General features: G+C 65.8%; 2 protein-coding genes across 5 annotated transcripts in view; both read left to right on the forward strand.

Moving 5' to 3' along the window:
* TANGO6 (transport and golgi organization 6 homolog) overlaps positions 1-21,469 on the forward strand; it is a 30,325-nt gene extending 8,856 nt beyond the window's left edge. For 3 of the 4 annotated variants that reach the window (XM_064519859.1, XM_064519860.1, XM_064519861.1), the window contains 11 exons: positions 1,286-1,398; positions 2,790-2,966; positions 4,628-4,754; positions 5,035-5,214; positions 7,787-7,921; positions 11,091-11,576; positions 11,692-11,749; positions 13,531-13,677; positions 18,375-18,526; positions 19,954-20,067; positions 21,162-21,469. In XM_064519859.1, the coding sequence (XP_064375929.1) occupies positions 1,286-1,398; positions 2,790-2,966; positions 4,628-4,754; positions 5,035-5,214; positions 7,787-7,921; positions 11,091-11,576; positions 11,692-11,749; positions 13,531-13,677; positions 18,375-18,526; positions 19,954-20,067; positions 21,162-21,338 (1,866 nt within the window). In that variant the 3' untranslated portion in view covers positions 21,339-21,469. The remainder of the gene's footprint in view (positions 1-1,285; positions 1,399-2,789; positions 2,967-4,627; positions 4,755-5,034; positions 5,215-7,786; positions 7,922-11,090; positions 11,577-11,691; positions 11,750-13,530; positions 13,678-18,374; positions 18,527-19,953; positions 20,068-21,161) is intronic. The other variant, XM_064519862.1, reaches the window with a different exon arrangement.
* A 3,070-nt stretch (positions 21,470-24,539) lies between these two features.
* On the forward strand, positions 24,540-26,647 carry HAS3 (hyaluronan synthase 3). Its single transcript, XM_064519864.1, has 3 exons — positions 24,540-25,368; positions 25,502-25,603; positions 25,688-26,647. The coding sequence occupies exons 1-3, from the start codon at positions 24,577-24,579 to the stop codon at positions 26,609-26,611; spliced, it is 1,818 nt and encodes a 605-aa protein (XP_064375934.1). The 5' UTR covers positions 24,540-24,576; the 3' UTR covers positions 26,612-26,647.
* Positions 26,648-27,388: the final 741 nt, after the last annotated feature.

Below are 27,388 nucleotides of genomic sequence, written 5' to 3' on the forward strand. Positions count from 1 at the left end.
CCTAGCAAGTGTCATTTGATGCTGAGAGGGAAGCCATCCTTGGGGCTTCAGCAGGGAGGCTTTGTGTACAAAAGGTGCTGGTTGGGAAGAATGGCTCCGTAGGGATTAGCACAGGCAAAATGTCACTTTGCATCAATACAGCAGGCCAAAACGCTATCAAGAAAATCTCCTTCCTTGCTCTCATACCTGGGTTGTCACGCTGCCTCTAAAAACTCCGCTTTGGTTTGTCCCCTGGGTACTCCCAGCCCTGGAAGCCGGCCCTTGCGCTCTAGCTGCTGATACCAGAGATGTGGGTCGTGCTCTGGTTTGAAGGGACGGCATCTTCTGAGCAGGTCGTTCACCAGTCTACACAGCTGCGAGTCCCCTGAAGAACTTGTTAAGAGGCATTTTTATTTTCTCTAAGCTCAAAGGGCTGGAGGGGGATGGAGGGAGACAGAGCCTAGAAAAATGTGGATTTTGAACATCACCAAAGCTGTAAACCCTGAGTCCAGCTGGGCAAGGCTTGCTATTTAACAGTCTTCTAAACTTGAGCTTTCCCAGCATTATGGCGTTAGCTGACGGTGTCTTACATGGCTTTTATACTTGGACAATTCCTTTAAAAGTTTCGAAAGGAAACCCTACGTCATAAGACTCCTGTGAGCACCTTTCCTGTGCTCTGTGCGCAGCGATGTGGCGCTTGTGGGCAGTGAGCTGGTAGCTGCAGCTTGAGTGGGAAGAGGTGGTGGCTTTGGCTGGGAGGGTTCTTGCACTGGCTCGGGAAGGTGCTGCTCGAGGTGGAGGAGAGGCGTGTGGCTCTGCAGCCCCCTCAAGCCCTTGCACCAGCCTGCACCTCCCAGGCACTGTGTCCCGCTTGGTCAGCTCAGCACACGTCAGCCCCGCTGCCCTGCTAGGAACCGATCTCTGCAGCTGGAAACTTGACTCTGGATGCAGCATTTCCATAAAGATTTGGTAATTCAAAAGTGCCTAATGCATCTGTCTGTGACTTAAGATCTTACCCCTAGACTTCCTGCAGAGCTGGCTGCAATGTTCCTGTAGCTTGGAGCACTGCTGCAATTAAGCAAATGCCAGAAGAAAGGTGGTGCTCAAGGCTGTTTTTGGTACAGAGTACAGTATGACCAGGGAAAACGGGCTGCAGACTGAAAAGAAGAGGTGGTTGTAAATTCTCTGCCGTCCTCTGTGGTGGCAGCCTTTCTGGGCACAGACATGCTTACTGACCTCTGCTCTGCTTTCGCTCTGCTCCGTGCAGGTGTTTGACTCTCCTCTGTGTGCCCTTCTCTCTCTCCAGGTGTATGTGGTTGGAAACGACAGCTCTAGCCTGCTGCTGGGATCCCTACAGTCAGTCCTGGGAGTGGTTTTCTCCCTCTATTCCTTCACCAAGCAGAATGTGTCCTACTTACGGTAAGGAAGGATTGTGCAGAACTTCTTCTGGGGTTTCTTCTCTGTGGTGCCCAGCTCTGAAGGACGTGTTCTGCAGGGATATGCGCAGAGCTCAAGACCAGATTTCTCACCCTGAAGAGCTCTCATTCGAAATAGGCAGTAACCACAGGCATGTGCACAGTGCACGACCTCGCTGCCAGGCCTGTGCCCAGGGAAACAGATCTCGCATTAGTTTTGGTCTTCCCTGAAGCCACGGTGTTTGCCGTGGAGGCAGGCATGGCCCTCCAGGAGCCCGGGGACCGTGGGTGTAGCTCTTCTGCAGATGGCCCCTCTGGAAGGAAGGATCAGGTTTGCCTAGGGACGGAGAAGGATCTGGCTAGGTGTGGAGGCATTTAGAAACAGAATAAAAACTGGATAAAAGAGCTTGAGCTCTGACTTCCTGAAATAAAGGATCCTCCCCCCCCATCTGGGATCACTCTCTCGGCAGCTGTGGCTGTCTTGCCCTGTGCCCTGTTCCCCCACGACTGATGTATGGTGGCAAGCACTGCATACCTCAGTCGTGGTGGCAGCGGCAGTGGTGACCAGGTGCTGGCTGTCCTCTCTCCTTTCTCCTCCCAGGCTTTCCCTGGCTTGTCCTGAATTTGGGCTGCTCTGCTAAACACAGTCCTGGTGGGTTTACGCTAATGCTTTGGCGATATTGGCGTGTGGGTGCTGGAGGTTTTTCCCTCCAAAGTTCTGTGTAGACCTGGCCTCTGCTGTTATTAAAGACATCATTAATCGTCTCAAAGAGTAATGAGTGCGCTGGCAAGTTCTTTGAACGTGCTGAGTTAACACGGCTGCTGGGTGAGCAGAATCACTGCTAGGTTCTCCCTTTACAGAGGAATTTGGCAGGGGTACCTAAAACCGCAGCTGCCTGGAAGTGTTCGGGTTTCCAGACCCCTGGCACGGCAGCGCAGCTCAATCTCGTCAACCTGCATCTTTGCTTGGCAGGAATTTGCATGCCGCCTTCCCGTGCTCCCCGTCTCCTTCCTCCTCTCCCCGGCGCGGCCGACAGCTCGGGGCTTTGTCAGGTCGGCGTGGAGCATCAGGCGCTCCAGGCCGAGCTGCCTGCAAGTGGCGGTCCCTGTACGAACACGCTGCTCAGTCAGAGCCCGCCGTTCCTTGCTGGGCTGAAGTCTTTAAGGACCCAAATCCTTCCATCTGTGAATGCTGGAAGGGCAGGATAAGCTACTGGTCTTGTAACTGACACACATGCCTTTAGGTCCCAGGAGCTCCCAACCCGTGGAGCATCCCAGGGAGCGTCCGCGGTTGCTTCGGAGGGTTCTTGCCTTCTCCCGCGCCCTGAGCCGCGTTGCCGCACTCGTGCGTGCAGAGCGGGGCAGGGTCACTGCCGCTTCCTCTCTTCCTGCCAGCTCGCCGTGCCGGGAGATCTTACTGTGGTTCCTGGAGAAGGCAGAGCGAGCGGTGTCGCTGCCTGTGCTGGAGGGGCTTGCGGGGCTGGAGAGCAGCGTGCGCCTCCTCCACCCGCGGTGCCAGCTCCGCGTGGGCAGCCAGGGCGGTGCTGTGGTTGCCGTGGAGGAGACCATCAGGTGAGAGTGGCTGGGCAATGCCCGGGTGTTGTTCAGCGCGCGGAGCCTTTTGTGGGTGCTGCAGCCGGCAGAGAGCCCAGGCAAGCGTGGGGCTGGGGCGGTGGCCCCCAGGTCTTGTCCCCCCCGGCCCCCAGGTGCTCGGGCTGTCTGCACCGAGCTCTGGCAGGCGATGCTCCCGCACAGCCTCCGCGTCACTCGTGCACGGGGCAGAACTGGCTTTCCTCCCTGGAAACCAGCGGCTCTGCCTGAGCTCTAACACGTGGTCTCCTCCTGCTTTTCCCAAGTCCGGAGCCTGGCCGTGGCGTAGCTTGGGAACGGCACGTTCTCCCGCTCCCCCTCCAGCCCGGCCCGTCTCCGCTGCGAGGAGCGAGCGGCGTCCCTCGGGCGCGGGTGGCACCGGTGCGATAAGGACTCTGTAGAGGTGCCAGCGTAGCTGAGCCAGTGACTGAGCTCCCCTCCTGCTCTCGCAGATGGTCTCTGCAAGCACGGGCAGAGCACGGCCATGTGGGGAGTTAACTACAGCCATTAGACTCCAGCCGTGCAAGCGGGAACTGTTCTCCAGCATGACATGTGGTTTAGAGAGGGAACTATTTTAATTGGCACCTATAAATACAAGCCAACACTGTCCAGCGGGCAGGGCGTGCAGCTCCAGCCCATCCGCCGCGCGAGCGCGGTGTGCACCCCTTCCATTAGGAGCCTAATAAAACCCCATCCAAATATTCTCATTTCAGTTTCATTTCAAGCTATTCCTCACTTGAACCGGAGGAAGGTCTGCCCCAGGCAGACATGTTAAACAATATATTTAAAATCCTTCGTTAACCGCTACAGCTCTGCCCATGTGTGTCCCACGTTTATGGTTATGACTGCTGCGTGATTAGCTAGTGCTAATCCAGTCCTTCGTAGGATGGGTGGATTAACGTGTGTTTTGTATTCATGGTTCCTGTTAATGTTGCTCCTTTAATGAATGCTGGTTAATTAATAAACTGAGTGCCTGATCATTTAGACTAACCAAGCCGAGCAGCAGCTTTGCAGCTGCCTCCAGCCTTCCCCGCTCCGGCAGTGCCGCGCAGGCCGGTCCGGGGAGCGGGAGCTCCCAGGTCTGCAAAGCGCTGACGCCTTGCGGGATCTGCGTGCGGAGGGGGGTGCGGGGCTGCGGAAGGTAAATCCCCTGGGTGCCCTGCTGGGGTGGCACCTGCGGGGTTTCTGGTCTCTCCCTGCGGGCTGGAGACGCTGGGACTCGGCAGCACCTCCCAGGTGAACACGATACCTATGCAAGGTGTGCTTGGAGGGGGTTCTGGCCCTCAGAGCACTGTTGGCTTTAGCGTGAGTAGAAACGTTAGTTGTGGTGTCCAAGGAAACCACAGCTTGGGCTAGGGAACTCGTCGGAAAGTGCTCACCGGTCCTGCTGGCCGCTGCCTCCCTCCCCGCTGCCCCGAGCGGGCCCGTGCCGTCGCGTGGCGCCTGCTCCAGCCCCTCTGCCCTCCTCGCGGGGCCCGTCGGCAGCTGAACCGCCGCATGAGCGCTCCGGAGCGGGATGCCCGGCGCGGTGCCCGGGAAGGAGGAGCTCTGGGAGGAGGCAGAAGCAGGGTTTTGCCTCGTCTCGAAGTTGTGCAAAGAGGCTTTGGGTCTGTTCGTGCCGGTGACGCAGTGACCCGTTTCAGTGACGAAGATGAGGCCCTTTACCAGAAGGTTTCCTCGGAGCAGCGGCATATGGAGAGCTTGGCGGAGCTCTTGTCGCACTGCCAGAAGAGCGGTCTAGCCGGAGACTTCTTCATCCGCTGCCTGAAGGTGAGGAGCCGGCGTGCGCTGGCAGCCCGGCCTGCGCCTGGGGCACGCGTGCGAGGAGCTCTGCCCTTCGTGGGCCGCGCGCTCTGGGCGCCGGGCAGGCGGGCCCAGACCCGGCCTGGGGATGGGGCAGTCCGCGGGTGCCGTCCGCAGCGGCACCGGGCCGCGGGTGAGGCAGCTGTGCCGCGCGGAGGTGGCCCGGGGCAGTGTCAGTGCGGCGGCCGCTGTTCCTGGAAGTGATTTGCCTGCGTTTCACTACTGCTTCCCTTTCTGTGCCCCGCAGGCGCTGACTCACGTGGCCGCGGAGGACGAGGCGGCTTCGCGCGCCGCTCGCCCGTCTGCAGAGAGTCTGCTGGAGCCGGAGCAGCATCACGCGGGGCCGCGGAGGCAGCTGCTCGTCCTGCAGCTCGTGGCCGTGCTCTGCGAGAGCGTCTCGGACACCGTGTTCACGGACGTCGCTCAGGTCGGTCGCGGCAGGGCCGCGCGGGTCGGCAGCCGGTAGCCTGGCGCACGCGGGGCCGCTGCGTTCCTCGATAGCGATTGCTACAAAAGTTAGTCAAATGTTAGTCAAATCCCGATTTACCAGTGTCTCATCTTTGTTTTGAGCAAAACACTTCCCAAATCTAACAAAGCGTCAGGACGTCGGTACTCGACAGACCGTGGTGTGTTTGCTGTGTCTCCGCAGTGCTGCTGCCTGTTTTCCCTGGCCCCTTTCCGCAGCTCCCTGCGGGAGCCGGTGCAACGGGCTGCCGGTCCGACGGCTGTGCGGAGCGGGCTGGGAATGCAGCACGGCGCGTCCCACTCCTGCCCTTATCATCGAATGGACCGTGTGTGGTGGTTCTCTATGGTTTAGCTTGCTCTTCCTTCTTTTTTACTTTATTTATTTTTTTTAATGACCCGAATATGATAGTTAGCTGCGACTTGCTTAAGCAGTGCAAGTCACTTCTAATGCTTTTTTTTTCCCCTCACTTTTCTTTCTGGGACAATGGGATCTTTTGTGTTGCACTCCCCAGTGACATGCGATACCCGGCCGGTGTCATCGCGTGCCGCGCCGGGCGCTGCAGAGGTCCCAGCATGGGCAGTGATAACCGCTCCTTGTCTCACCTTCCTCTCTGTCACACAGGGACCTAAGCAGGACCAGCTCTGGTATTTAGGTCAAAAAGCAGGGAATGAAAAATGACTTTGCGCGTTTTCCAGGTCCAGCACATGATTCTAGAAGAAAACGAAACAAAAAGCCCAAACAGACAAAAAACCCTATTATTTTCTGAGTGAAAAGTAAACACTAGGTGTGTCATATTTCAAGGAGAAATCCCTCAGGTTTAAACAGGTAGTTGCATAGCTGTGTTTTAAGCAAGCTCTGCGGTACGCGGTTCTTCCGGGGGTTTTTTCTTGCCGTGGACACTGGAGCGTGTGTTCGTGTCTAACAGACTGGGAACGAGCAGGATCCGTCTTCCTAGAGCTGGAGCTCAGGAATGGCCGGCCGCTTTGCATCTCCTCAGTTGCACAATGTATTTAATTTTTATTGTTTCCCCTCATTGTTTCCCTGAGTTTTAAGACATTGGCTTGATTTCCTTGATAAGCCATTTGTGAGGCGCTCTGCTCTCCTACTGCACAATACAGAAACGTGACCCCGGATTTTATTTTTCAGGCTCTTTTCCCCATAGATATGAGGTATTTTTAACCTTTTGGTTTTCTGACTAGTTATCTGCTGGTAGATTACTTGTTTATAGTATTCCTGCTCTTTCGTTAAATATAATTTCAATCCAGCTTGTGCATCAGTAATTTTTGAGAGCAGATGTTTCAACACTTCTTACTCCAAATTCTTGCTGTTTGACAGCACCTTTTCTGGGCTTATCAGTCCAGAAGTCCCTCAGCCTTTTCTGCGGTCTCCCAGGGCCAGCCTCCCTCCTCTGCGCCACAACAGGGTCGGGCTTGACGGGGCTGGCGGCGTGCAGCTCTGCCGCTCGCGCTGCCGACGGGAGAGCGCGTTGCTCGCCCGCGGCCCGATGCGGCGGCGGGAGGCTGCAAGTGTGCAGATGGGCTGAACAGCACCGCGTTGCCATGTCGCTTTGTTTTCCGAAGCAGGAGCCATTCCAGAGGGTTGCTCCTATTTTGCAGCAAGCATGTTAGATGGGAAAGGCCCCTATTCATCCCTTTGCCGCCGTGAATGAGCGCCTGGGTCCGGCCGCAGTCGAGGTTCAGGGCTGTGCGGCAGACAAAGGAGCGGGGCAAAAAGCCGTATTAATTTCGAGCTCCATTAGAAATGCAGGAAGCTTGTGGGATCAAAGATTTTCGTGCCAAATGTAGAGAAGACCAAAGCCAGCCAGGCAGGATCGTTACTAGCTTGAAAAAAGAAAAAAAATATTGCAAGAAAATCGCAAAATAGGTGCGCACACACGCATTGTAAGCAGCCCGTCTCGAGCGTAGGCTGCGTGAGCACACGGTGCCTGATCCCCTGGCTTTGTCTCTGTACTTGGGGAGCCTTTGAGCAGATGAATTGGGATAATTGTCAGGAGCTAGAAGCCCTGCGGCGCTTTTCTGGCAAAGGGTAGCTGTCTGCAAAACGCCCTAGTCCCGGTTCTCGGGGCAGGCTGCGGAAGAGCCGGCGCCGTGCTGCTCTGGAGAGCATGCAGACGGCCGTGCAGGCAGTCTTTTTTTTGTTGTTGTAATGAAGTTTATTTGAGCCCCGCTAAATCCCCGCTTGACTCCGTTTCTAGCTGCTGCTGCTGCATTTGGGCTTTGGCACCCGCAGCCTGTGCGATGGATGCGCAGAGCGGTCTCGCCCCGGTGCTTCCCAGAGCCTCACAGTGTTCAGCCCTTGCTGTTTCGCATGGTTTTAACTTGTCAAGCCCGTGCCTTTCCTAGCCAAACCTTGTGTGAACCCTTTGCGGTGCCCTTGCCGTCACCGTGCCCTTCGTCCCCTCTCCGCCCCGCCGCCGTTCGCCCCAGCAGCACCGTCCCCGGGCCGAGGGAGCCGCCGCGGCAGCGCGGTGCCGGCCCGCTTCTTCTAACCTCTCCAAACTTTCCGCTGGCAGGTGGTGGACTTCGTGGCGGCGACGCTGCAGCGGGCGTGCGTGGGCCTGGCGCGGGGTGCCGGCGGCGCGGTGGAGGCGCAGACGCTGAGCATGGCCATGGGGCTGGTGGCGGCCGTGCTCGGTGGCGCCGTGCAGGTGAGCGGGCGCGGGTGCCGGGGAGGGGGCCGCGAGACCTGTCCCAGCCCCCCTGCCCCTTCGGAAGTGCTCGCACGTCTGCACACACCTCTGCACTGCTGGGGATCCCGCTGGCATCCCCGAGTCCCTTCCTCCCGTTTGTCTTGTTCATTTAAGCAGGATCTCTTTGTAATGCCATGTGTTTCTAGTAGTAAAGCTACCAAACAGCAAATCTGCGCGCTTTCAGCAAGGGAAGAAACACGGTGAGGTGCAGATTTGTTGATGTGTTGCTCTTTGGCTCAGTTCTGTGAAGTTGCGAGAATCTCTGCCGGCATCTTGCAAGGGCGCGGGGGGAAATGCTTCCGAAGGCGTAGCTGCTGCCCCGGGCCGGCTGAAAGCTCCCCTGGCTCCCGGCTCCGGGGGTCCGTGCCAGCGGGATCTGCTAATACCCACGAGACGGGGGCTCTCGATGCCGCGCTGCTCGGAGGGGCGTGCGTGGCCGGTGGCCTCTGTGCGCCGGCAGCCGCCGTGTCCTGGGGATGGTGCTGCCTCTGAGTCACCAAGTGTTGGTTATTCCTTTACAACCTGAGCCCCGCTTCTGAGAAGGCGCTGGCAGGGCAGCACATCCCTTTGAATACCCCGTCTTCTGCATCCCCACCCGTCCCCGGGCTGCATCCCATTAGCACAGCGAACTCTGCATAGGCCGAACCAGTCCTGAAAATCCTTTATAAAAACATACATTGCCCACTTACACAATGTCAGTTAAGCTGGTATTGGGGAGATAATATGTACTTGTTGGTACTGTGAAATCGCTTGAGCTTGCGGTTACATCACTTTGGCGGTTGCTTCGTCCCTAGACTTGCCCAAAGGAGGATTCAATGTTAATGGAAAAAAACAGTTTGTGTGTTACTTGCTAAATTCCTAACATTAGCAAAAGAGACGTTACCTGGAGAACACTTAACGCTGTCTCACGGTGCGGCTTGTTCACAAATTGGGGAGGAAAAGGCGATGTCCTACAACTAAAGCAGCAGAAAGTGGTGGTTCTCCCGTAATCAGTGGCTGTAGTATAGCAGCTGGTGTGCACAGGGAGGAAGGTGCAAAGTCCCTCCATCAAGCCCCGGTCTTGTAGATGGACTGGGCTGCTTTTTTAATGTTGGTTTTTTTCCTTGCAGGCCTGGGGTTAAGCTGAGTGCTAACTGTGGGGCTGGCAAGGGGTTTTGCCCAGGGCTGAAGAGCTGGGGCTGAGCCGGGGCCCACCCGGCTGGTGCTGGGACTGGGCATTGCCACGGGGGCACTGTCCGTCCCCTCCCCAAGGCAGTCCCAGTCCCACTCCCCAAAAAAGCCCCTGTGCTCCCGTTAGCCGGGCTGTGAAGCCAGCGAGGCCGGGGAGCCGGCAGCAGCAGCTGGCCGTCGTTCCCGCTGTCTTCTCCCCCCGGGTCCCTGGGCAGCTCCGCACTTGCGCTCGTTTTAATGGGCCCCCTCCCAGGCGAGATCCTGTTCACACTCCTGCCGTTAATGGAAGCAACTTAACTTGGCCAAGTAAATTGAATGAAAAAGGTTTCCAAGGGCAGCTGGTGCTTGACAGCAGCAGGAGCGGCTGGAAAGCTGTTTGGTTTTGAATGGGCAAGTGTTTTTTTTACATAATCATGCAAAAGCTCTCTTGAAATCTCTGGTAAAGCATCACTTTTCAGGCCTCAGTGGCCCTGATTTTGCTTCCAGGATCTAGCAATTAAATCCTAAATCCAGTTTAGGGCAGGAACTTAACCTGGCCCCAGGTCATATATCCTGCCTTGGAAATCGAGCGCTGCTCTGCAGACTCCTGGTGTGGTGCAGCTGCCTCGTGTGCCGCCTCCTTAGAGGAAGAATTCAAGGCAAGATCCCGTGTCGCTTCCGCCCAAGGGAGGGTGTGACGGGGATGTCCCCGGATTCAGATCTCCCGCTCGATGCCGAGCGTGGTGCCTGCCAGAAAGTCGTGCACGGATCGCGGCGCTTGGTGCCGTTTGCCCCTTGCCCCTTCTCCCGCTGGGCTGCAGAGCTGCTCCCGTCCCGGCACGGCAGCCGCTGTAGAAAGGAGCGGGATCGATGGCCGGGCTCATCACCAGCGCTGCGGGAAAGCTGGGGAGCCTCGTACGGCGAGGAGGCACCGTCGCCGCAGTGCAGCGGCGTCGCTGCGGGAGAGCAGAGCGGAGCAGAGCGATCAATGGAGCCTCAGGCTGCTCCAGGCGCCGGGGGAAGCCGAGCACTTAGGATTAGTGCTCTGTGTGCCAGCACGGGGTTGCACAGGGAACCGAGCCAGGCGGTTGCTTTTTTCCAGGTTACTGTTCACGCAGTTACCCGCGAGGTTCGCCGTGCATCCGTACGGGCTTTTTGCCAGCACGGGATGGGAGCGAGCCGGGAGCGCTGGCTGTCCCCCCGCCTGCCCAGGCCGCTGCACACCCCTGCTTTGTCAGCGAAGGGCACGCGGCTGCTTTCACCTCTTGGAGGAAAGTCAGGTCTGAGGCTGGTGCCCGCTGACACCGGGCACGAGCTCGTCGCAGCGTTGGCTTTGGTGCCCGCGGGCCTGGGGAGGCCGGGAGGGCATTTCCCTCTCCTGAGGAGCAGCAAATAGTCTCTGCCCCTGCCAAAAATGCTAAAACAGACGTTAGCGTTAGGGCCAGGAGGCATCTGTGTCTTCAAGCGGTGCCGGTGTCTCGGGGAAGGCGCAGCTTTTGGGGGCCCTGCGGAGAGGGCGCTCGGCCCAGGCCACTTTCAAAGTAGCGTTTAGCGGGAGCAGGTCACCCTGGGATGTGGTGTTTCCCTGTCTGCGCTCGCCCTGGGCTGTGCTGCGGGGCGGGAGAGGAGGCATCTCTGGTGGCCGGATCTGCGGGAGTTGTGGTACTGGCCTTAAATGGTCCCCGCAGGTGCTGAGCTTCAGGTGCTCCTTTGATTTGCACCGTAAAAAATGCCTGGTCTGGGTTCCTGGTGCTTTGGCTATAAACCAGTCAAGAAAGCCTCGTGCACGGGTAACTGCTGCTTCGCGGCTTGGCGTGTGCCAGCAGCTCCATGTCGACGCTGCGCGGTTACCTGCGCTGAAGTTTGGTAACAGATTTAATTCCAGCGTACGGCATCTTCTGCCCCGGCTCTCCCTTGCTGAGATCCAAGGGAGCGCGTCTCCCGTCGCGGTCCAGCAGCGCTGCTTCTCTCCTTGCAGCTGAGCTCGAGCGACTTTGCGGTGCTGCAGCGGCTGGTGCCGGTGCTGGAGGAGGTCTCCTGCGCCCACCCCGAGCCCCTCATCCAGGAGCTGGCCGCGGACCTGCGCATCGCCATCTGCACCCGCGGGGCCTTCGCCGCCGGCACGGTGGGCGCCGCGGCCGAGCACGTGCTGGGGCGGCGGCCGGGGCCGAGCAGGACGAGCGGCGCGGGGGCCGCTGGCGGAGCCCCCCACCCGAGCACCGCGAGCGGCAGCCCCTCGGCCAGCTCGGCTCCCGAAGAGCGGAGCGCGCCCAGGGAGCCCCGTGCCGCCGATCCGGCGCCGGCGCAGCGCTCCGACGGCCCGGCTGCCGCTCCGCTCCCGGAGCTCCTCCTAGCCGCCTACGACCCCCAGGTCCCCGCGCGGGCAGCGGCTCTGCGCACTCTCTGCAGCCTGATAAAGCAGCGGGATCCCGAGGCGCTTCGGATGCAGGAGAAGCTCCTCCAGGTACCGAGCTCGGGTCGCTCCCTTGCCCTGCGGCGCGGCGCGGTGCCGGGCCCCCCCTGCGCTGCAAACGTGGCCTCGGGCCGCGGGTAACGCGCTGCTCTCTCCATCCTCGCAGGTTTTCCTGGAGAACTTGCAGCACGAGGACTCCTTCGTCTACCTCTCTGCCATTCAAGGTGAGCGATGCTCGACCCGGGGGCTGCGCGGCACCATTAAGCGGCAGCGGGGAAGGTGGGAAAGGCTCCGCTCCTGGCACGGAGCGGGTGCCTCCTGCGCCGGCTCCTGCTTTTTTTTTTTTCCTGCACCATTGAGGCCGCCCCGGCCCGCGTTTGGCCACTCCCGCGGTTCCCTGGAAGCAGCTCGGAGCTCACCTGCTTCCGCACGCCGCCGTCCCTCCTGCCGCGTCGGGCGCTGGGAGCGGCGCCGGCGGCCGCGATTTGCATGCAGGTGCACCCGCCGCCCCGCGCCGTTCCTTGAAACCCGGCGGGGCAGCGAGCTCGTCGACGCGCCTCCCCCGCTGCCTGCACGGTCTCGAGCGCTGGGTCGGCCCGTGCCCTGCAGGCGCGACGCAGACGGGCGCTGCGATGGTCCCGGTGATTAACGCGCTGCGTGCAGCCGCCCCGCAGCAGGGCCGGTGCCGTTCCGAGCAGCCCTGACGCACCGCTCGCGGCGGTGAGTCACGGGGCGCGCGCCGCGCTGGCGGCATCCCCGAGCTGGGCTGGGCTTTGCTCGCGGCGCCGAGCCGGGCTTATCGCCGCAGCGGGGGCCACCCGGGCGCTCGGCAGCTCCGCTCGCCGGGGTCAGCGCGTCGCCCCGGAGCTGCACCCGGGCCGCGTTTGCCGTCCCGCAGCGCGCGCTAGGTCAGTGAATATTAACCAGCACTAATTAGCGGACACCTGCTGCCAACTGTTAAATTATTTATCTTTCAAACCGGCGTCGCGCTTGCTGCCGCGCCAGGCTACCTTAGCGTCGCGGCTTTGCTCGGAGGTTTGCGCAGAGCGGCTACGTGATCCGCTTCAGCAACTAGGCAGGGCAGGGCTCCTCGGCTTGCGCAGAATTAATTTTCAGCCCGGGTTTATCTGCCGGCTGGACCTCGGCGACGTTGAGTGAACGGTGATAAGGGGAAGAAGGAGGCAGAGGAGAAGGGGAGTCGGGTGTGCTGGGAAGGAGCCTGCAGATGCCGTTCCCAGTGGCTGGATCTGCATTGCCAGCCGGAGCTGCGTGCTCCGGCTCTGCCGCGGACTCCCCTTTCCCCCGGAGCGGCAGGGAGAGCCGTGCTCGGCTGCTCCGGCCGCGCTGCAGCATCCCCGTGCGAGCGGTGCAAGGGCAGGTTGGAGAAAGAAGCCGGCTGCAAACCCCAAGAGCAGAAAAAACTCTTCCTCTGGCGGGTGCAGCGAGGCGAGGCTTTGCCCGGTGCCTGGCGCCGGACCCTGTCCCGCCGGGCCCTGTCTCCAGTCCAAAGCAGGTAGTGAACAGCCAGAGCGGGAGACGCAGGCAGGCAGAGGGGTGGGCTGCCCTCCGCGCGGCTCCGCTGCGTTCCCCCTGGTTTTGGAGCACTGTCCGGCCGCAGGTGCCTTGGTTTCCCAATCCCGGCCACATGCCCTCGGCTGCAACGCTTCACCCTCTTTCCTGGCAGTCGCTGTGCTGCTTTGTAATGGATTTTGAGTCCTTGCCTTTTCCTGCGTGAAATTCCCGAGGGAGCAGAGGGAGGCAGGGCCCTTCGGAGCAGAGCAAAGCTCCGCAGGAATAGAGGTAATAACAACCTCGAAACCTCCCCACGGCTTGTTTCCCGCAAGCCGGCTGGTTCTCGAGGTTCAGATGCGCCCGCAGGGCTCTGCTCTCGCGTCCTGCCCGTCCTTGCCTTCCTCTCGTTTCTCCTCAGCGAGCGGGGCCGGTCGCTGCCGTCCCTGCCCTCCTCCCAGGCCGACGCGTGTTTTCTCCTCGCTCTGCCCCCCAGGTGCTGCCCTGCTGTCCAACGAGTACCCGGAGCAAATCCTGCCGGCGCTGCTGGCGCGGTACGGGAGCCCGGCGCAGGGCGCGGCGGAGCCCGCGGCGACCCGCATGAAGCTGGGCGAAGTGCTGATGCGCGTGACGCGGGCGCTGGGTGAGTCTGCGGCGCGGCGGGCGCCCGGGGCCTCGGCTCCGCGGGGAGCAGAGCAGCAGGCGCTTGCTGCTCCGTGCTGCCAGGTCCGCGGGGGTTAAAGCGCGCTGGGGGTGCTCTGGGCGGCTGGGATGAGCGCGCTGGCGAGGCCGATGCGGCGGAGCGGCTCCCCGCTCCCCTGGGACGTGGTCCCCCTGCTCCGAAGGCAGAGGCCAGCTGGAGTCCCGGCTCCCAGGCTGTGGGTTCCCGCTCTGCCTGCTGAGGACGGATGTCGGTAGGGAGCTCGGTTAGGTGGGATCAAACCCGCGTGCTCGAGCCCACCGTGGCCAGGGTGAAGCTGGGGGGAGAACTCGCCCGTGGCTTGGTGACGTGAGCGGCACGGGGTTGGCGGTGCCCTGGCTCGCAGCCTGCACTCGCTGGGTCCGGGAAAAGCAGCCTGTTGCAGGGGGACTGAAAGCACGGCACAAAGGTCCGCGCTTCTCTGGAAAACCCCAGTCATCTGCGCACTGAGGAGTCCGTGTGTGTCCCTGCGGGCCTCTCCTGCTGAGCCCTGCCCGCGGGGGGGGCGGGCGCAGAGCAGCCCTCCCTCTGCCTCCCCGGCACCCGCGGGCGTCGCAGCGCGTCTCCGCGTAGCGGGGCAGCTCGGTCCTGCCGCCGGAGGAAGCCTGGTGCCGGCCGCCGCGGCCGCCTGCCGTCAGCATCCGCCGAGCGCTCCGGCTTGGGAGTGCTGGGAAGTGCCCGGACACGCAGGGCTGGAGAGCGAGAGTTGGACGAGGCCTTTCCGGCAGCCGCTGTTGGGACACGTCTTCAAACGCGTTGTGTTTCTCCCCCCGCAGAGGCAAAGCTAAACAGAGCGAGCGCCCGGAGCGGCCCACGGAAGGGGCAGGAAGGAAGCGCGCTTTCCCGCTGGCCCCGCGCTGCTGGCGGGCTGCTCCCTGGGCAGAGCTGAGCTCGCTCCCTGCCCGGCCCTGGGAAGGGCCCGGGCGCCGGCAGCACGGGTTGCTCTGGGGTCTGCTGTGCTCCCGCAGCCTGCAGCACAGCTCATCTTCCCCGACGCGCATGCACACGCATGCACACACACACACACGTGTGCATGCACACACACTCCCTCTCTGCCTTGGGGTTCAGGATTTTTCTCACTCGGACTTCGGTGGTGCAGAGCAGAACTTATCCCAAACTTATCCTGCTCGGCGCGCTGCCCCTCCCCGTTGCTTTCTCCGCTCCCGGGGGCCCTGATCTGCTGCGGCTTCAGGCTGCCTTTTCCTCCTGGGGCACCAGGTCTTGGTGGGGGGGGGGGCGAGGTGAGACTTGCCCAACCTTTGCACGGAGAAACGCAATCTATTTTTAACTGTAACAGTTGTATCCGAAGAATTTGCCTTTCCCTGGGCACAGCAAGCACGGGGGAGCACACCAAAGCGCACCGCGTTTTTGATGTGTGTGTGGTATTCGCTGCGCCCGGGGCCTGGCCCGCTTCGCCCCCGCCGCGGCGCTCCACGCTCCCCCCGCTTTCCGGCGGGCGCGGGCCCGGTGCAGGGCTTTGGTGCGTCGCCCGGCGCTTCCCGGCCGCTCGGGACAAGCGGTGCAGCTTGTCGGGGCAGGACGGTGACTGTGTGCCCTGGGGTCCTGCTCGGGAAAGGGAAAGGGAAAGAGAGGCTCCCGCCTGGGGAACCTGCCCTCGTGTGCGCTTGCGGGCGCCCGTGGTCGAGCCGGCCGCAGGACTCCTGCTCCCCGCCCCGGTGACACCCCGGACGGCAGGACCCGCAGAGGGGACGGCAGCTCCGCGCTGCCTCGCTAGCTCTCGTTGCACTCGAGGCGTGTGAAACTTAACCCTGTGTTAAACCGCCAGCTGTTCCAGAGGGGAGAACATCTGTGCGCACGTGTCTGCACGGTGCAGAGAGCGACTGAAACGGCGGCTCCGGGAGCGCCTGCCCGCGGCCCCGCTCCTCCCCGCCGGCCGGGATGCTCCGCGGCAGCGGGCGTTGGGTTTCCCCAGCCCTGCTGCCCCTTCGCCGCGGGGTTTGGCGGCGGCGGCGGCTCTAACCTCCTTCCCTGCCGCGGGGACAGCGCCTGGCTCCCGGTGCCAGCGGCAGCCCACGCGGAGCCCTGCCCTTCGCGGTCGCGGCACAGCCGTGCTGCGGTGGCCTCACTGCTTCACCCTGCTCCGCGCAGCTGGGAGCCTTGCGAGCCGCCGCGCTCCTCCCCGCGCCTGGGCTGGGGCTGACGCTCCCCTTGGCTGGAAAGCGGGAGCTGGATCTGCGGATGCGGAAAGCCCGGGGCAAGGCGTCAGCCCGGGGCTCGGGCCGTAGACGGCAGCGCGAAGAGGAAGCTATGGAGGGTTGCGTGGGTTGCGTGAGCCGAAACGCGGGCGCCTGGCTTGGTCGCAGCCCACGTTCACTCGCTTTCCCTGCAGCAGGGCCCCGTCGTGCAGCGCTGAGGACACGGCCGGGTCCGGCGCTCCCGCGGCAGGCAAAGGCATTCATGCCCCTGGGCTGGGGGTCTGCACCCCCCGGAGCCGCCTTCCCAGGGGAAGGACCGGTGCTGCGGGGCCCTGGCTTGGCTGGCGGGGCGGCGGGGCTCGTGGGCACACGCACCGGGCGAGCGAGGGAGCCTCCGCCGGCTGCGCTCCCCGTCCCGAGGCCTCGCGCTGGCCTGTCCCCGCTTGCCTGGGTATTTATAGAACAAATCGCATTGAGGTTTTTTCTGTTGCAAAGCTGCAATGTTCAAAGCTAAGTATCCGGTGCTTCCAGAAACGCTTTGCTCCGTGAAGGAAGGCTGGCGTGATTTGGGCGGCCGCCACGGCACGCTCAGGCCGTGGGAGCTCTGCACCGGAGGCAGCTCTGCAGCAGGCTGCCGGGAGCGCGGTGCCGCGGCGGCCGCCCTCGCGAGCCCCGTCGGGACCGGCGCTTGCTGCGGCACGAAGCCGCGGTGCCTGCCGAGGGCCCCGGGGCGGCGTGAGCCGTTCCTCCGGCTCCGGCTCCGAAGGCGGGAGACAAGCGAGCGCGGTGGTAGGGGTTAAGTGGTTTTGCACCGAGGAGGCTGCTCGTGAAAGTCCAATCAGTCGATCGTTATCTTCGGCAGGGTGTTGTATAATCGTCCCAAATTTACGGCCGCGATTGCGTTGGCCGCAGGCGGCTGCTCGGGGGGGCGAGGTGCCTCGTTGCCCGGGCTCACGCCGGGGAGGGCAGGGGAGCCCGGGGCAGAGCTCTGCCCGCAGCCCGGCTTCGTCCGCGGCAGCGGCTCGGTCGCGCTCCGGCCGTCGCTGGAGGAGGCAGCGGGACGCGCGGGGAGCCGGCGCGCTGCCTCCGGGCCCTGCCATCGGGGCAGCGCTTTCGGCAGAAGGCATCGCCGCGTTTTCCGTGGACCCAGGGCTTTACGGGAACGGCGTGCACAGGGAAACGAAACCTGGCTCGCTGCCCCCCTCCCGCGCCGCGCCCCGGACGCCCACGCGGCAGGGACCTGGCACGCGCCCCGCCGCCGGGACCGCCCGGGGGGAGCACGCCGGGCTGCGGGACGGCACCGCGCTGCTCCGGGGCCGCCTTCCCGCCGGCGCAGGGGAGGGAGACGCTCTTCCCGTCTCCGAGGGCTTCCGAGGAATTTGCGTCATTCCGGGCGGTTTTCGTGACAGATGCGTTGAGGCTGCTCCAAGTGTGTCAAGGGAGACGTTTCCCAATCAGGGGTGTTCGCCTTGCTCCCTGCGCGAGAGGCGGCAGCTCCGCGCACGCCGTGGCTGTGCAAACCGCGGGCCCTCGGCTGCAGGAGGGCGGCGGCGGACCGGAGCTTTGGAGCATCCGCTTCAGCTGTCCTGGCACCGCCAAAGGCACCGGCCCTCCGTCCAAGGCCCCACCGTGGTCACGGACCTTCCTCTTGTGTCTCCTCCTGGCCAGCCTGCCCACGTCTCGTGCCGGGAGGAGAAAGCTCGATGGGATCCCACCATCCGCAGGGCAGATTTCTGCTTCCTCCTCCCGTGGCACCTCCGGGCAGTGCCCGCCGCCTCCTTGGACGCCTTGCAGCGCAGCGTAGCGACGCTGGAGGGGTTCGTGGAGCTCAGAGGCCGTGGGGAGACCAGGGAAAACACGGAGCTCGTAGGAGCTCCTCAAGTGTTGTGAGATAACTGGGGCTTGCTTTCCTTCGTCCATCCCACGCGAGCATTTCTCCAAATTAACCTTTGCTGGAGCAACCCCTGTTACATGGGAACTGTACTCGCAAAAAGGTGCCTACACATCTGGGAAGGTTTATGGCCGGCTTTTCAGCTCGTGCGAGAAGAACGCACCTCCGCGTGTCCTTTCGCGCTGGGTAATTGTGCATGCAGGTCACTGGCTGTGCGCACATGCACGCCTCATTAGCTGGCTCACACGTCCAGTGTTCGCATGTGCTAATTGGGTGTGGGCTTGGTGCAGCCGAATTATCTGAGAATCTGGGCCTTCACACGTAATTTTTATTGATCGTTATGTTTGTAGTGCATCATCTGTTTGAAAGGCCCAGCAGAGGACTGAAAGAAATGTGATGCACTGAGCAGACGCAGACAAAGGTCTTTGCTCCGGGAGGCGTAAGACGGAGCTAATCCATGCGGAGGAGCGAGTCCTACCAAGGGGACGGGGGTTTGGGGGATTCCTGCCTGCCCAGGCTGCTCCTGGCCTCGCACCCGGCTGCGCTGCAAGCTCGGTGCATGCTCTGACCCGCCTCTTCTTCTTCTCTCCCAGGGGACATGGTCTTCAAGCACCGGGACGCCCTGATCCACGCCTTCCTGCGGGGCTCGCGAGACCCCGACAGCACGCTGCGCGCCAGCAGCCTCTCCAACCTGGGCGAGCTCTGCCAGCGGCTCGGCTTCCAGCTGGGCGCCGTGGTCCACGAGGTACCGGCGCTGCCGCCGGGGTCGGGGTGCCGCGGGGACACGGCGCCAGTGCCGAGGTCCTGCGGGGCTGGCGGTGTGAGCGGGCGCTCGGCCGAGCGTCTCCCAGCGCCGCGGGGCCGGTGGGAGCCCCGCAAGGCAGCTGGGCTGGGGGCTCCGGGACTGTCTTCTATTAACGAGGGCAGTTTGTCACCTGATTGCAGGGTCCTGGAATGCTCTCACTTCTAGGTGGGTAAAACAGGGTATTTTTTCATAACTTACCCTGGGTAACGACAGAATGATATTTGCTGGTATTGCAAAGAAAAAAGGCATTCAGTTTTAGCAAACACTCGGGAAAATTTAGCCCCGGGTTTTAGCGCTGAACGCTTTACAAACAGCAAAATAACGCCCGCTGCGCTGGGAATGCATAGACAGCCCTCGGGAGATGCAGCGGCGTCTGCTCTGCACGTAACCGTTTCGCTGGAGCAGGAGGCCTTCGGGGCACGTTTCATGCCCGCCGCAGGTGCCTCCTCCCGTTTACGGCCCGCGTTAGCGTCCCGTCGCCGCTCCGGGGAGCAGCGTGCCGAGGCGGCCAGGTGCCGCGGTGCTCGTGCTGGCTGGGGCTCCGGCACGACGCGGTTTCTCCCGGCTCACGCGTCTCGGGATGCCTGTTCACGCCCCGCTCCCCAATGCCTGGTGCGGCTGGAGGCACCGGGTCAGCAGCAGCTGCCGGTGCGGCACGGCACGGCACGGCACGGTGCAGCACGGCACGGCACGGTGCAGCACGGCACGGCACGGTGTGGCACGGCACGGCACAGCGCAGCACGGCACGGCACGGCACGGCACGGCGCGGAGGGAGCGCAGGCAGCTGGCAGGGCGCCGCTCTGGAAGGAAGTCAGGAGACAGAGCGAACGTGGGGCTTGGGCTGCCTCTCCCGGGCTCCCTTTGCTGCTGCTCGCGCATCAGCTGGGTAGTGACAGCGTTTGAGGAGATGCCAATGCACCACACAGGCAGCTATTTCAGGAACGCGCTCGCTCTTCTAATTCTCCCTGCTGTCGCTGACTGTTTAATGAGGCTCCTCCAGCTCTGCCGGCTTTGCTCGGATCTCGAGCCCCATGGAAGCGGGGTGCTTGGCGGGGCGCGAGCCTCGGGCTCTCCGAGGGTGCTGCCCCCATAGCAGGTCTCGGAGCGGCCTCGCTGCGCGGGAGCACGCGGCAGTGCTGTGCCGGGGCTCGCCCACCCCCCGAGAAGGGCACGTTGGGCTTCGGCAAGCGGCCGGAGCTGCTCCCCTTTCCGGAGGGGTTTTCCCGGGCTGGGACGTTGCAGACCGCTGGGGAAGTTGCCGTCCTCGGGGTTTCCCTTGCTCCCGGACCGCGGCACCCGGGAGAGCGCGGCTGCGCGTGGGGCGCGGAGGGGGCTGGCACGTGCTAACGCTGCCCTTGCCCTCGCAGGTGACCTCCTGCCTGACAGCCATCGCCAAGACCGACCCCGAGGCGGAGGTGCGGAGAGCTGCCGTGCACGTCGTGGCGGTGCTGCTGCGGGGGCTCAGCGAGAAAGCCACCGAGGTGGGTCCCTGCGGTGCTCCCGCCGCCGCCTCCCGTCTTCCCGTCCCTATTTCCCAGCCGGGATGCCCGGGGCCCCGCCAGCATCCTGCCGCTGCCTGGCTGCGGTGGGAAGCAAGAGGAGCCGTCGCTGCCGGAGAAGCTGCCGGCACATGCTGCCCGCCCCGCTGCCGCTCCGGGTGTGAGTGGCCGGGGTGCGCGGCGATTCCCGCGGGAGCACCTGCAAAGCCCGGCAACATCCGCAGACAGGGGCACAGCCCGGCACGGCACGGCACGCGTGCAAGGGTCTCGTTTCCCCTTCCCTGATCGGTGTGGGGCTGTACGGACACAAGCATGGGGCACGGCGGCATCGCTGCATTGCTGGTTTGCTGCACCTCTCCTGAGCCGTGCAGCGCGTCCCTGGCTCGTGGCACGGCCGGAGCCCGGATGCCGGCACCGGGGGATGCCGGCGCAGCTGCAGGGCGCCCTGTTGGCATGGGCATCGCCTGGGCACTGGCCGCGTGTGCCCCAGCGGCTCGTGCCTCGCCTGCCCCCAGCCTCCGTCTTGGAGAAGACCCATTCCCAAGGGCTCCGGGTTCGCGGCCTTCCTGCCGGCTTCCTGGCAGCGGGCGGGCTGGGGCTCTGTTCCTGGGAAGGAAGCGGGCTGTTCCCACGGGATTCCCCGGAGCAGCGTGCCCCGGGGCTTGGCCCGCGCTGCCAGGGAGGCTGGGAGCCCGGCAGCCAGCGGGGAGCAGGGCGGCTCGCCGGACGGAGCAGGCAGCTCCCGCGGGGTCCGGACCCAGCTCCCGGGCTGCTCCCATGCCGTGGCGCGCCGATGCCTTCGGTGCTTCAGCCTGTTCCTGCTTCATTCTCCAGCCCCGGAGCTGATCTCCCCCCACATCCCCGGGATGCACCCGGAGCTGGTCTCCCCACATCCCCGGGATGCACCCGGAGCTGATCTCCCCGTGGCCCCAGGACGTGCCCGGCGCTGGGGCGCTCGGGGGCTGCGGGGCAGCAAGAGCCTCTTGCCCTCACCGCGCTGCGGCACGTGGGGGAAACCGAGTCGCGGGGCGGGGGGCAGCACCGCGGGGCTGACGGCCGCCCCGCCGGCTCCGCAGGTGCTGCGGGACGCGCTGCGGGACCTGTACCGGCTGCTGAAGCACGTGGCGGCGGCGGAGACCGACGGCGCGGCGGTGCTGCACGCCCAGCTGGCGCTGCAGGAGCTCGGCGAGGCCGTGCGGAGGGAGCTCTGCCCGCCGCAGACCCTGCAGAAGCGCATCGTGGTGCTGCCCTAGCGGGACGGGGGCCGGAGACCAGAGACCGGCGGCTGCTGGACGCGGCCCCGCCGCCCTGCAGGGCCCGTCGGCTCTGCATCCAGGCTGCGCTCGGCAGCGGAGCCCCAGCTGCATTAAAAAGAAAAGCCCCAGCGGCGTGTGCGTGTGCGTGTGTGCGTGTGCGTGCGTCGCCTTCGGGGAGCCGTGCAGGGCCCCCTCGCTCGGGGGGCGGCGGGTGCTGGGTGAGGGGGGGAGGCCCCTGGGCGCGGGGTGAATTCGGGCATCGGCCCCCGAGCTGGCGCTGGGTGGCGGGAGGTGGAGCCCAACGGGGTCCCCGGCTCGGGGATGGCACGTGGGGACGGTGACTCGGGTGGCGCTGGGGTCCCCGGGGGGCAGGATGGGCCCCCGGGGGGACGCGGGGGGCAGAGGTGGCCTTGGTGCCCGCGTCCCCTCCCGGGGGCACCTGCGTGGGGGCTGCAGCTGGGGTGGGCAGGGAGCCTCCTGGAAGCGGAGGCACGAGCCGAACCGAACCCCGAGCCGGGGGGTGTCCCGGGGGGGGCCAGAGGGAGCCAGCCCGGCGTCTCCGCGCACCGGGTCCCCATGGGGGGTGGCACGGTGCTCAGGGACCTCCCCGCGCCGGGCTCAGCCCCGTCTCCACGCGGGGCCCCGCGACGCCGCGCGCGCCGGCAGCGCAGTGTCCTTGCGGCGGTGGCGGCGGTGGCAGCGGCGGTGGCTCCGGCTCCCCGTCGCGCGGCCGCCGGCCCCGGTGCCGGCCCCGCTCACCGGTGCTGCCGGCCGGGCTCTGCCGGAGCCGGGTGCCGGGGGAAGGGTTTCCCATGAAAAGTCTCTTTTAATGGTGTTTTCTGGCTGCAAACCTGCCTCGGCGAACAAGGAGATTTCTGTGCCGGAGGAGGAGGAAATTTTATTTATACCTCGGGAAGTGTTTCCGCAGCGAGCCGCAGGACGGCGGCGGGCGAGGGGGCTGCGAGCCGCCGCCGTGCCGAAAGGTGAGGAAGGGGCTGCGCGGGGCCCCGGCGGGGCCGTGGCACTGCCGCGGGCACCGGGAGAGCAGCGCGGGGGACGCGTGCCCCAGCCCTGTCCACGTCCCCATCTCCATTCCCATCACCATCCCAGTCTCCATCCCTGTCCCCACTTCCCTATCCCTGTCCCCATCCCTGTCCCCGTCCCCATCCCCGTCCGCACTTCCCGGCAGCTCAGCGCCTGCCGGCACGGGGGACCCCACATTCGCCCCACGTCCCTGCACCGAGCTGCAGCCGAGCCGGCTTCGCACCTCCGGGCTGGGATGGGGCTCGGCCGGGCCGGGATGGGGCCCGAAGGCTCCCGGCTCTGCGTGCCGCTGCCCTCCCGCCCCCGTCGCGTGGGGCTGGCGCTGCCTCCGGCGCAGAGCCCCGAAGAGCTGGATTCGAGCCCAAAACGGGGAGGCTGCGGCTCCCTCGGTGGCGGCACAGGCTGTCCCCGGGCTGGTGGCCCTGCTGCGGGCAGCCTGGGGCGGTGGCACTGCTCTCTGGGGCCGTGGGGCTTCTGCCCCCAGGGGTCCATGGGCACGGGGGCGGCAGGGGCTGCCCCACGTGTCCCTACGTGTCCCCATGTGTCCCCACGTGTCCCCACGTGTCCCCACACCCGCCGGAGGTGGTGGCCCATGGCCAGGAGGACGCAGTGGGTGACACTGCGGTGACACGTGGGTGTCGTAGGACAGTGCGGTGGGGCCGGGGGACACGGGGGGCTGGGGGACACGGGGGACCGGGGGGGGCGCGGGGGGTGGCTAATGGTGGCAGCAGTGGCCACCCCTGGGGCTGCCTGGGGTGGCCACCGCTGCCCAGGTCCCCGCGGTGCCAGCGGGGCCAGGGCCGGGCCGGCGCGGTGCTGGTGCTGGTGCCGGTGCTGGTGCCAGCGAGGCCGCAGCTGCCGCTGCCGGTGCCGGGGCGGTGCCGCGGGTGCCGGTGCCGGGGCCGAGGGAGGTGCCGGGGCCGGGGGAGGCGGTGTTGGTGCCGGTGCCCGGGGTGGTGCCGGTGGTGCCGGTGCCGGTGCCGGTGCCGGGCGGGGCCCCCGCGGGCTGCGGGCGGTGCCGGCCCCGCCGCCGTATAAAGCGGCCGCGCGGGCCGGGCCGGGCGCACAGCGGCGGTGGCAGCAGCCGGGGCGGGCGGTACCACCGGCTCCTCCACGGTGAGTCCCGGTCCCGGTCCCGGTCCCGGTCCCGGTCCCGGTCCCGGTCCCGGTCCCGGTCCCGGTCCCGGTCCCGGTCCCGGTCCCTCCCGTCCCCGCCGGTGCCGGCTCCGAGCGCCGCCGCCCCCGCCGCGCTGCAGGACCGGCCGCGGCGCCGCCGGCAGCGCGGAGCCGGCACCGGCACCGGCACCGGCACCGGGGAGGCGCGGCGGGGGGGGGCGGCTGCGGCACCGGGGCGCCGGGGACCAGCCCTGCCCGCGGCCGAGCCGGGCACCCTGCCTGCAGCCCCTGCCTGCACCCCCCTGCTTTCCCGCCCCCCCCGGGCACCCTGCCTACCTGCCTGCACCCCCCCCCGCCTGCCTGCACGCCCTGCCTGCACCCACCTCCTTCCCCCCCGCCCCGGGCACCCTGCCTACCTGCCTGCACCCCCCCCCGCCTGCCTGCATGCCCTGCCTGCACCCACCTCCTTCCCCCCTGCCCCGGGCACCCTGCCTACCTGCCTGCACCCCCCACCCCGCCTGCCTGCACGCCCTGCCTGCACCCACCTCCTTCCCCCCCGCCCCGGGCACCCTGCCTACCTGCCTGCACCCCCCCCCCGCCTGCCTGCACGCCCTGCCTGCAGCCCCCTCCTTCCCCCCTGCCCCGGGCACCCTGCCTACCTGCCTGCACCCCCCCCCCGCCTGCCTGCACGCCCTGCCTGCAGCCCCGGCACCCTGCCTGCACCCCCCCCCCCGGCCTGCCTGCACCCCCGGCACCCTGCATGTGCCCCCCTGCTGCCTGCACACCCCCTCCCTTTACCCCACCCAGCACCCTGTCTGCCTGCACCCCCTGCCTGTGCCCCCCCAGCCACCCTGCCTGCCTACACCCAGCCCCCGGCACCTCCCTTGCTTGCACTGTGCCCTGGGGGCTCCCTGGCCCCCGCAGCCCCCCGGCAATGCCCCAGTCCCCAGGCTCCACCACCCTCGCTGTGCCCGTGTCCCTGGTGCCCCTGTCCCCAGCCCCGCTGCCCGGGGTCCTGGGAAGTGGCAAGCCGGGTGCTGCCGGCCCTTGCTGCTGGCCGGGGGTCCCGGGGGCCATGTCCCCCCCCCCAGGCACCTCCCCGGCTCCTACGTCCCCGGATCCCTGCTCGGCCCCGGAACCGAGCCATCCCCAGACCCCACGGGGTGGGGGGGACATGGGGCCAGGCCTCCCCCGAGCCGGGGTCCCCCCGTCCGGGCCGGGCCCTGACGGTGCCGCTGCCGCGCAGATGCCCGCGAGCCTCTCCACGGCGCTGCGCGTGGTGGGGACCAGCCTCTTCGCCCTGGCGGTGCTGGGGGGCATCCTGGCCGCCTACGTCACCGGCTACCAGTTCATCCACACGGAGCGGCACTACCTCTCCTTCGGGCTGTACGGCGCCATCCTGGGGCTGCACCTCTTCATCCAGAGCCTCTTCGCCTTCCTGGAGCACCGGCGCATGCGGGGCGGGGGGCGGCCGGGGCGCCCGGGGCGCTCCGTGGCCCTCTGCATCGCCGCCTTCCAGGAGGACCCCGACTACCTGAAGAAGTGCCTGCGCTCCGCCCAGCGCATCGCCTTCCCCGGCCTCAAGGTGGTCCTGGTGGTGGACGGCAACGGCCCCGACGACGCCTACATGCGGGACATCTTCCACGAGGTCCTGGGCTCCGAGCGGGCCGGCAGCTACGTCTGGCGCAGCAACTTCCACGCGCGGGGCGAGGGGGAGACGGAGGCCGGGCTGCGGGAGGGGCTGGCCCGGGTGCAGGCGCTGGTGCGCGGCACCACCTACTCCTGCATCCTGCAGAAGTGGGGCGGCAAGCGCGAGGTGATGTACACGGCCTTCCGGGCGCTCGGCGACTCCGTTGACTACATCCAGGTGGGTGCGCGGGACGGGGCCGCGCCGCGGCGCGCCGGCGGCGGCTCGGGCTTGCCCGGCTGCGGGCCGCGGCGTCGGGCAGGCGGGCGCGCGTGGGCGGCGCGGCGGGGCCCGACCTTCCCTCCGCTCCCAGGTGTGTGACTCAGACACGGTGCTGGACCCCGCCTGCACCGCCGAGATGCTCCGCATCCTGGAGGCCGACCCCCGCGTCGGCGGCGTCGGCGGCGACGTGCAGGTACGGCGGTGGCGGGGCGGGGGGGGGGTCCGCGGCCGGGGCGCGCGGCGCTGCCGGCTCTCACGGCCCCCCTCTGCCCCGCAGATCCTCAACAAGTACGACTCGTGGATCTCCTTCCTGAGCAGCGTGCGCTACTGGATGGCCTTCAACGTGGAGCGCGCCTGCCAGTCCTACTTCGGCTGCGTGCAGTGCATCAGCGGCCCCCTGGGCATGTACCGCAACGCCCTGCTGCAGCACTTCCTCGAGGACTGGTACCACCAGACCTTCCTGGGCAGCAAGTGCAGCTTCGGGGACGACCGGCACCTGACGAACCGCGTGCTCAGCCTGGGCTACCAGACCAAGTACACGGCCCGCTCCAAGTGCCTGACGGAGACGCCCACCCGCTACCTGCGCTGGCTCAACCAGCAGACCCGCTGGAGCAAGTCCTACTTCCGCGAGTGGCTCTACAACGCCCTGTGGTTCCACAAGCACCACCTCTGGATGACCTACGAGTCCGTGGTGACCGGCTTCTTCCCCTTCTTCCTCATCGCCACCGTCATCCAGCTCTTCTACCGCGGGCGCATCTGGAACATCCTCCTCTTCCTCCTGACGGTGCAGCTGGTGGGCATCATCAAGGCCACCTACGCCTGCTTCCTCCGGGGCAACGCCGAGATGATCTTCATGTCCCTCTACGCCCTGCTCTACATGTCCAGCCTGCTGCCCGCCAAGATGTTCGCCATCGCCACCATCAACAAGTCGGGCTGGGGCACGTCGGGGCGCCGGACCATCGTGGTCAACTTCGTGGGGCTGCTGCCGGTGTCGGTGTGGGTGGCGGTGCTGCTGGGCGGGCTGGCCTACACCGCCTACAGCCAGGACCTCTTCAGCGAGACCGAGGTGGCCTTCCTCGTGGCGGGCGCCGTCCTCTACGCCTGCTACTGGGTGGCCCTGCTCATGCTCTACCTGGCCATCGTGGCCCGGCGCTGCGGCAAGCGGCAGGAGCAATGCGGGCTGGCCTTCGCTGAGGTGTGAGCGCGGGAGCGCCGGGGCACGGTGCGGGGACGGGGCCCGCGGGGGGGGGGGGGGGGGACAAGGCCTGCGGCGCGGGTCCCCCCGCCCTGGGGTGGCCGGCAGGGCCCCGCCGGGCGGGCGCCGAGCGGGGTGATGGCCGGCGGGAGCCTGTCCCGGCGCTGGCCCCATGACCGGCTGGGCCGAGCGCTCGCCGGCGTTCATCAACCGTCTTGCTGCTGCTTTTTTTTTTTGTTGTTTTCTTTCCTTTTCTGTTCTTTTTTCTTTTCCCTGTAAGAATCGGGAGCCCGGCACTTGCAGGGGCCGTCCAGCAGCGCCCGCGGGCGCAGGGCTCCGCCAAGCCCTCGCACAGCCACGGTGCTGGCCCCGCGCCCGGGGAAGCCGTGTCCCTGCCGGCCATGCCGTGCTCGCCCGCGGCGCGCTCTGGGGCCTCCCCGTCCTTCGGTGCTTTCTGGGGGCCCCTCGCGGGCCCCCCACGGTGCTACGGAGAAGCGGCCCCGCGTGCCCCGGAGCTGGCTGCAGGCTCAGCCCGCTCCCAGCGTCATCCCGTCCCGCGGCCGCAGCGAGCTGGTGCTCGTCCTGGCGGGCCGGCGGGTCTCCGCTCACCGGCGCGGTGCTGCTCCCCGCCGGCACTGGTGCTTTGCTCATGGCCGAAGTGCCGCGTCCCTGCCCCGCGGCCGCGTCTGTGCGGGCACACGTACCCGTGGGGCTGGGCCGAGCGCCGGCGCAGGCAGCGGGGTGCCCGGCCGCCCCGGGAGGGCGGCACCTCCTCCGGCTTTG

This window comes from Dromaius novaehollandiae, chromosome 13 (assembly GCF_036370855.1).
Source record: "Dromaius novaehollandiae isolate bDroNov1 chromosome 13, bDroNov1.hap1, whole genome shotgun sequence".
Lineage (NCBI taxonomy): Eukaryota > Metazoa > Chordata > Aves > Casuariiformes > Dromaiidae > Dromaius > Dromaius novaehollandiae.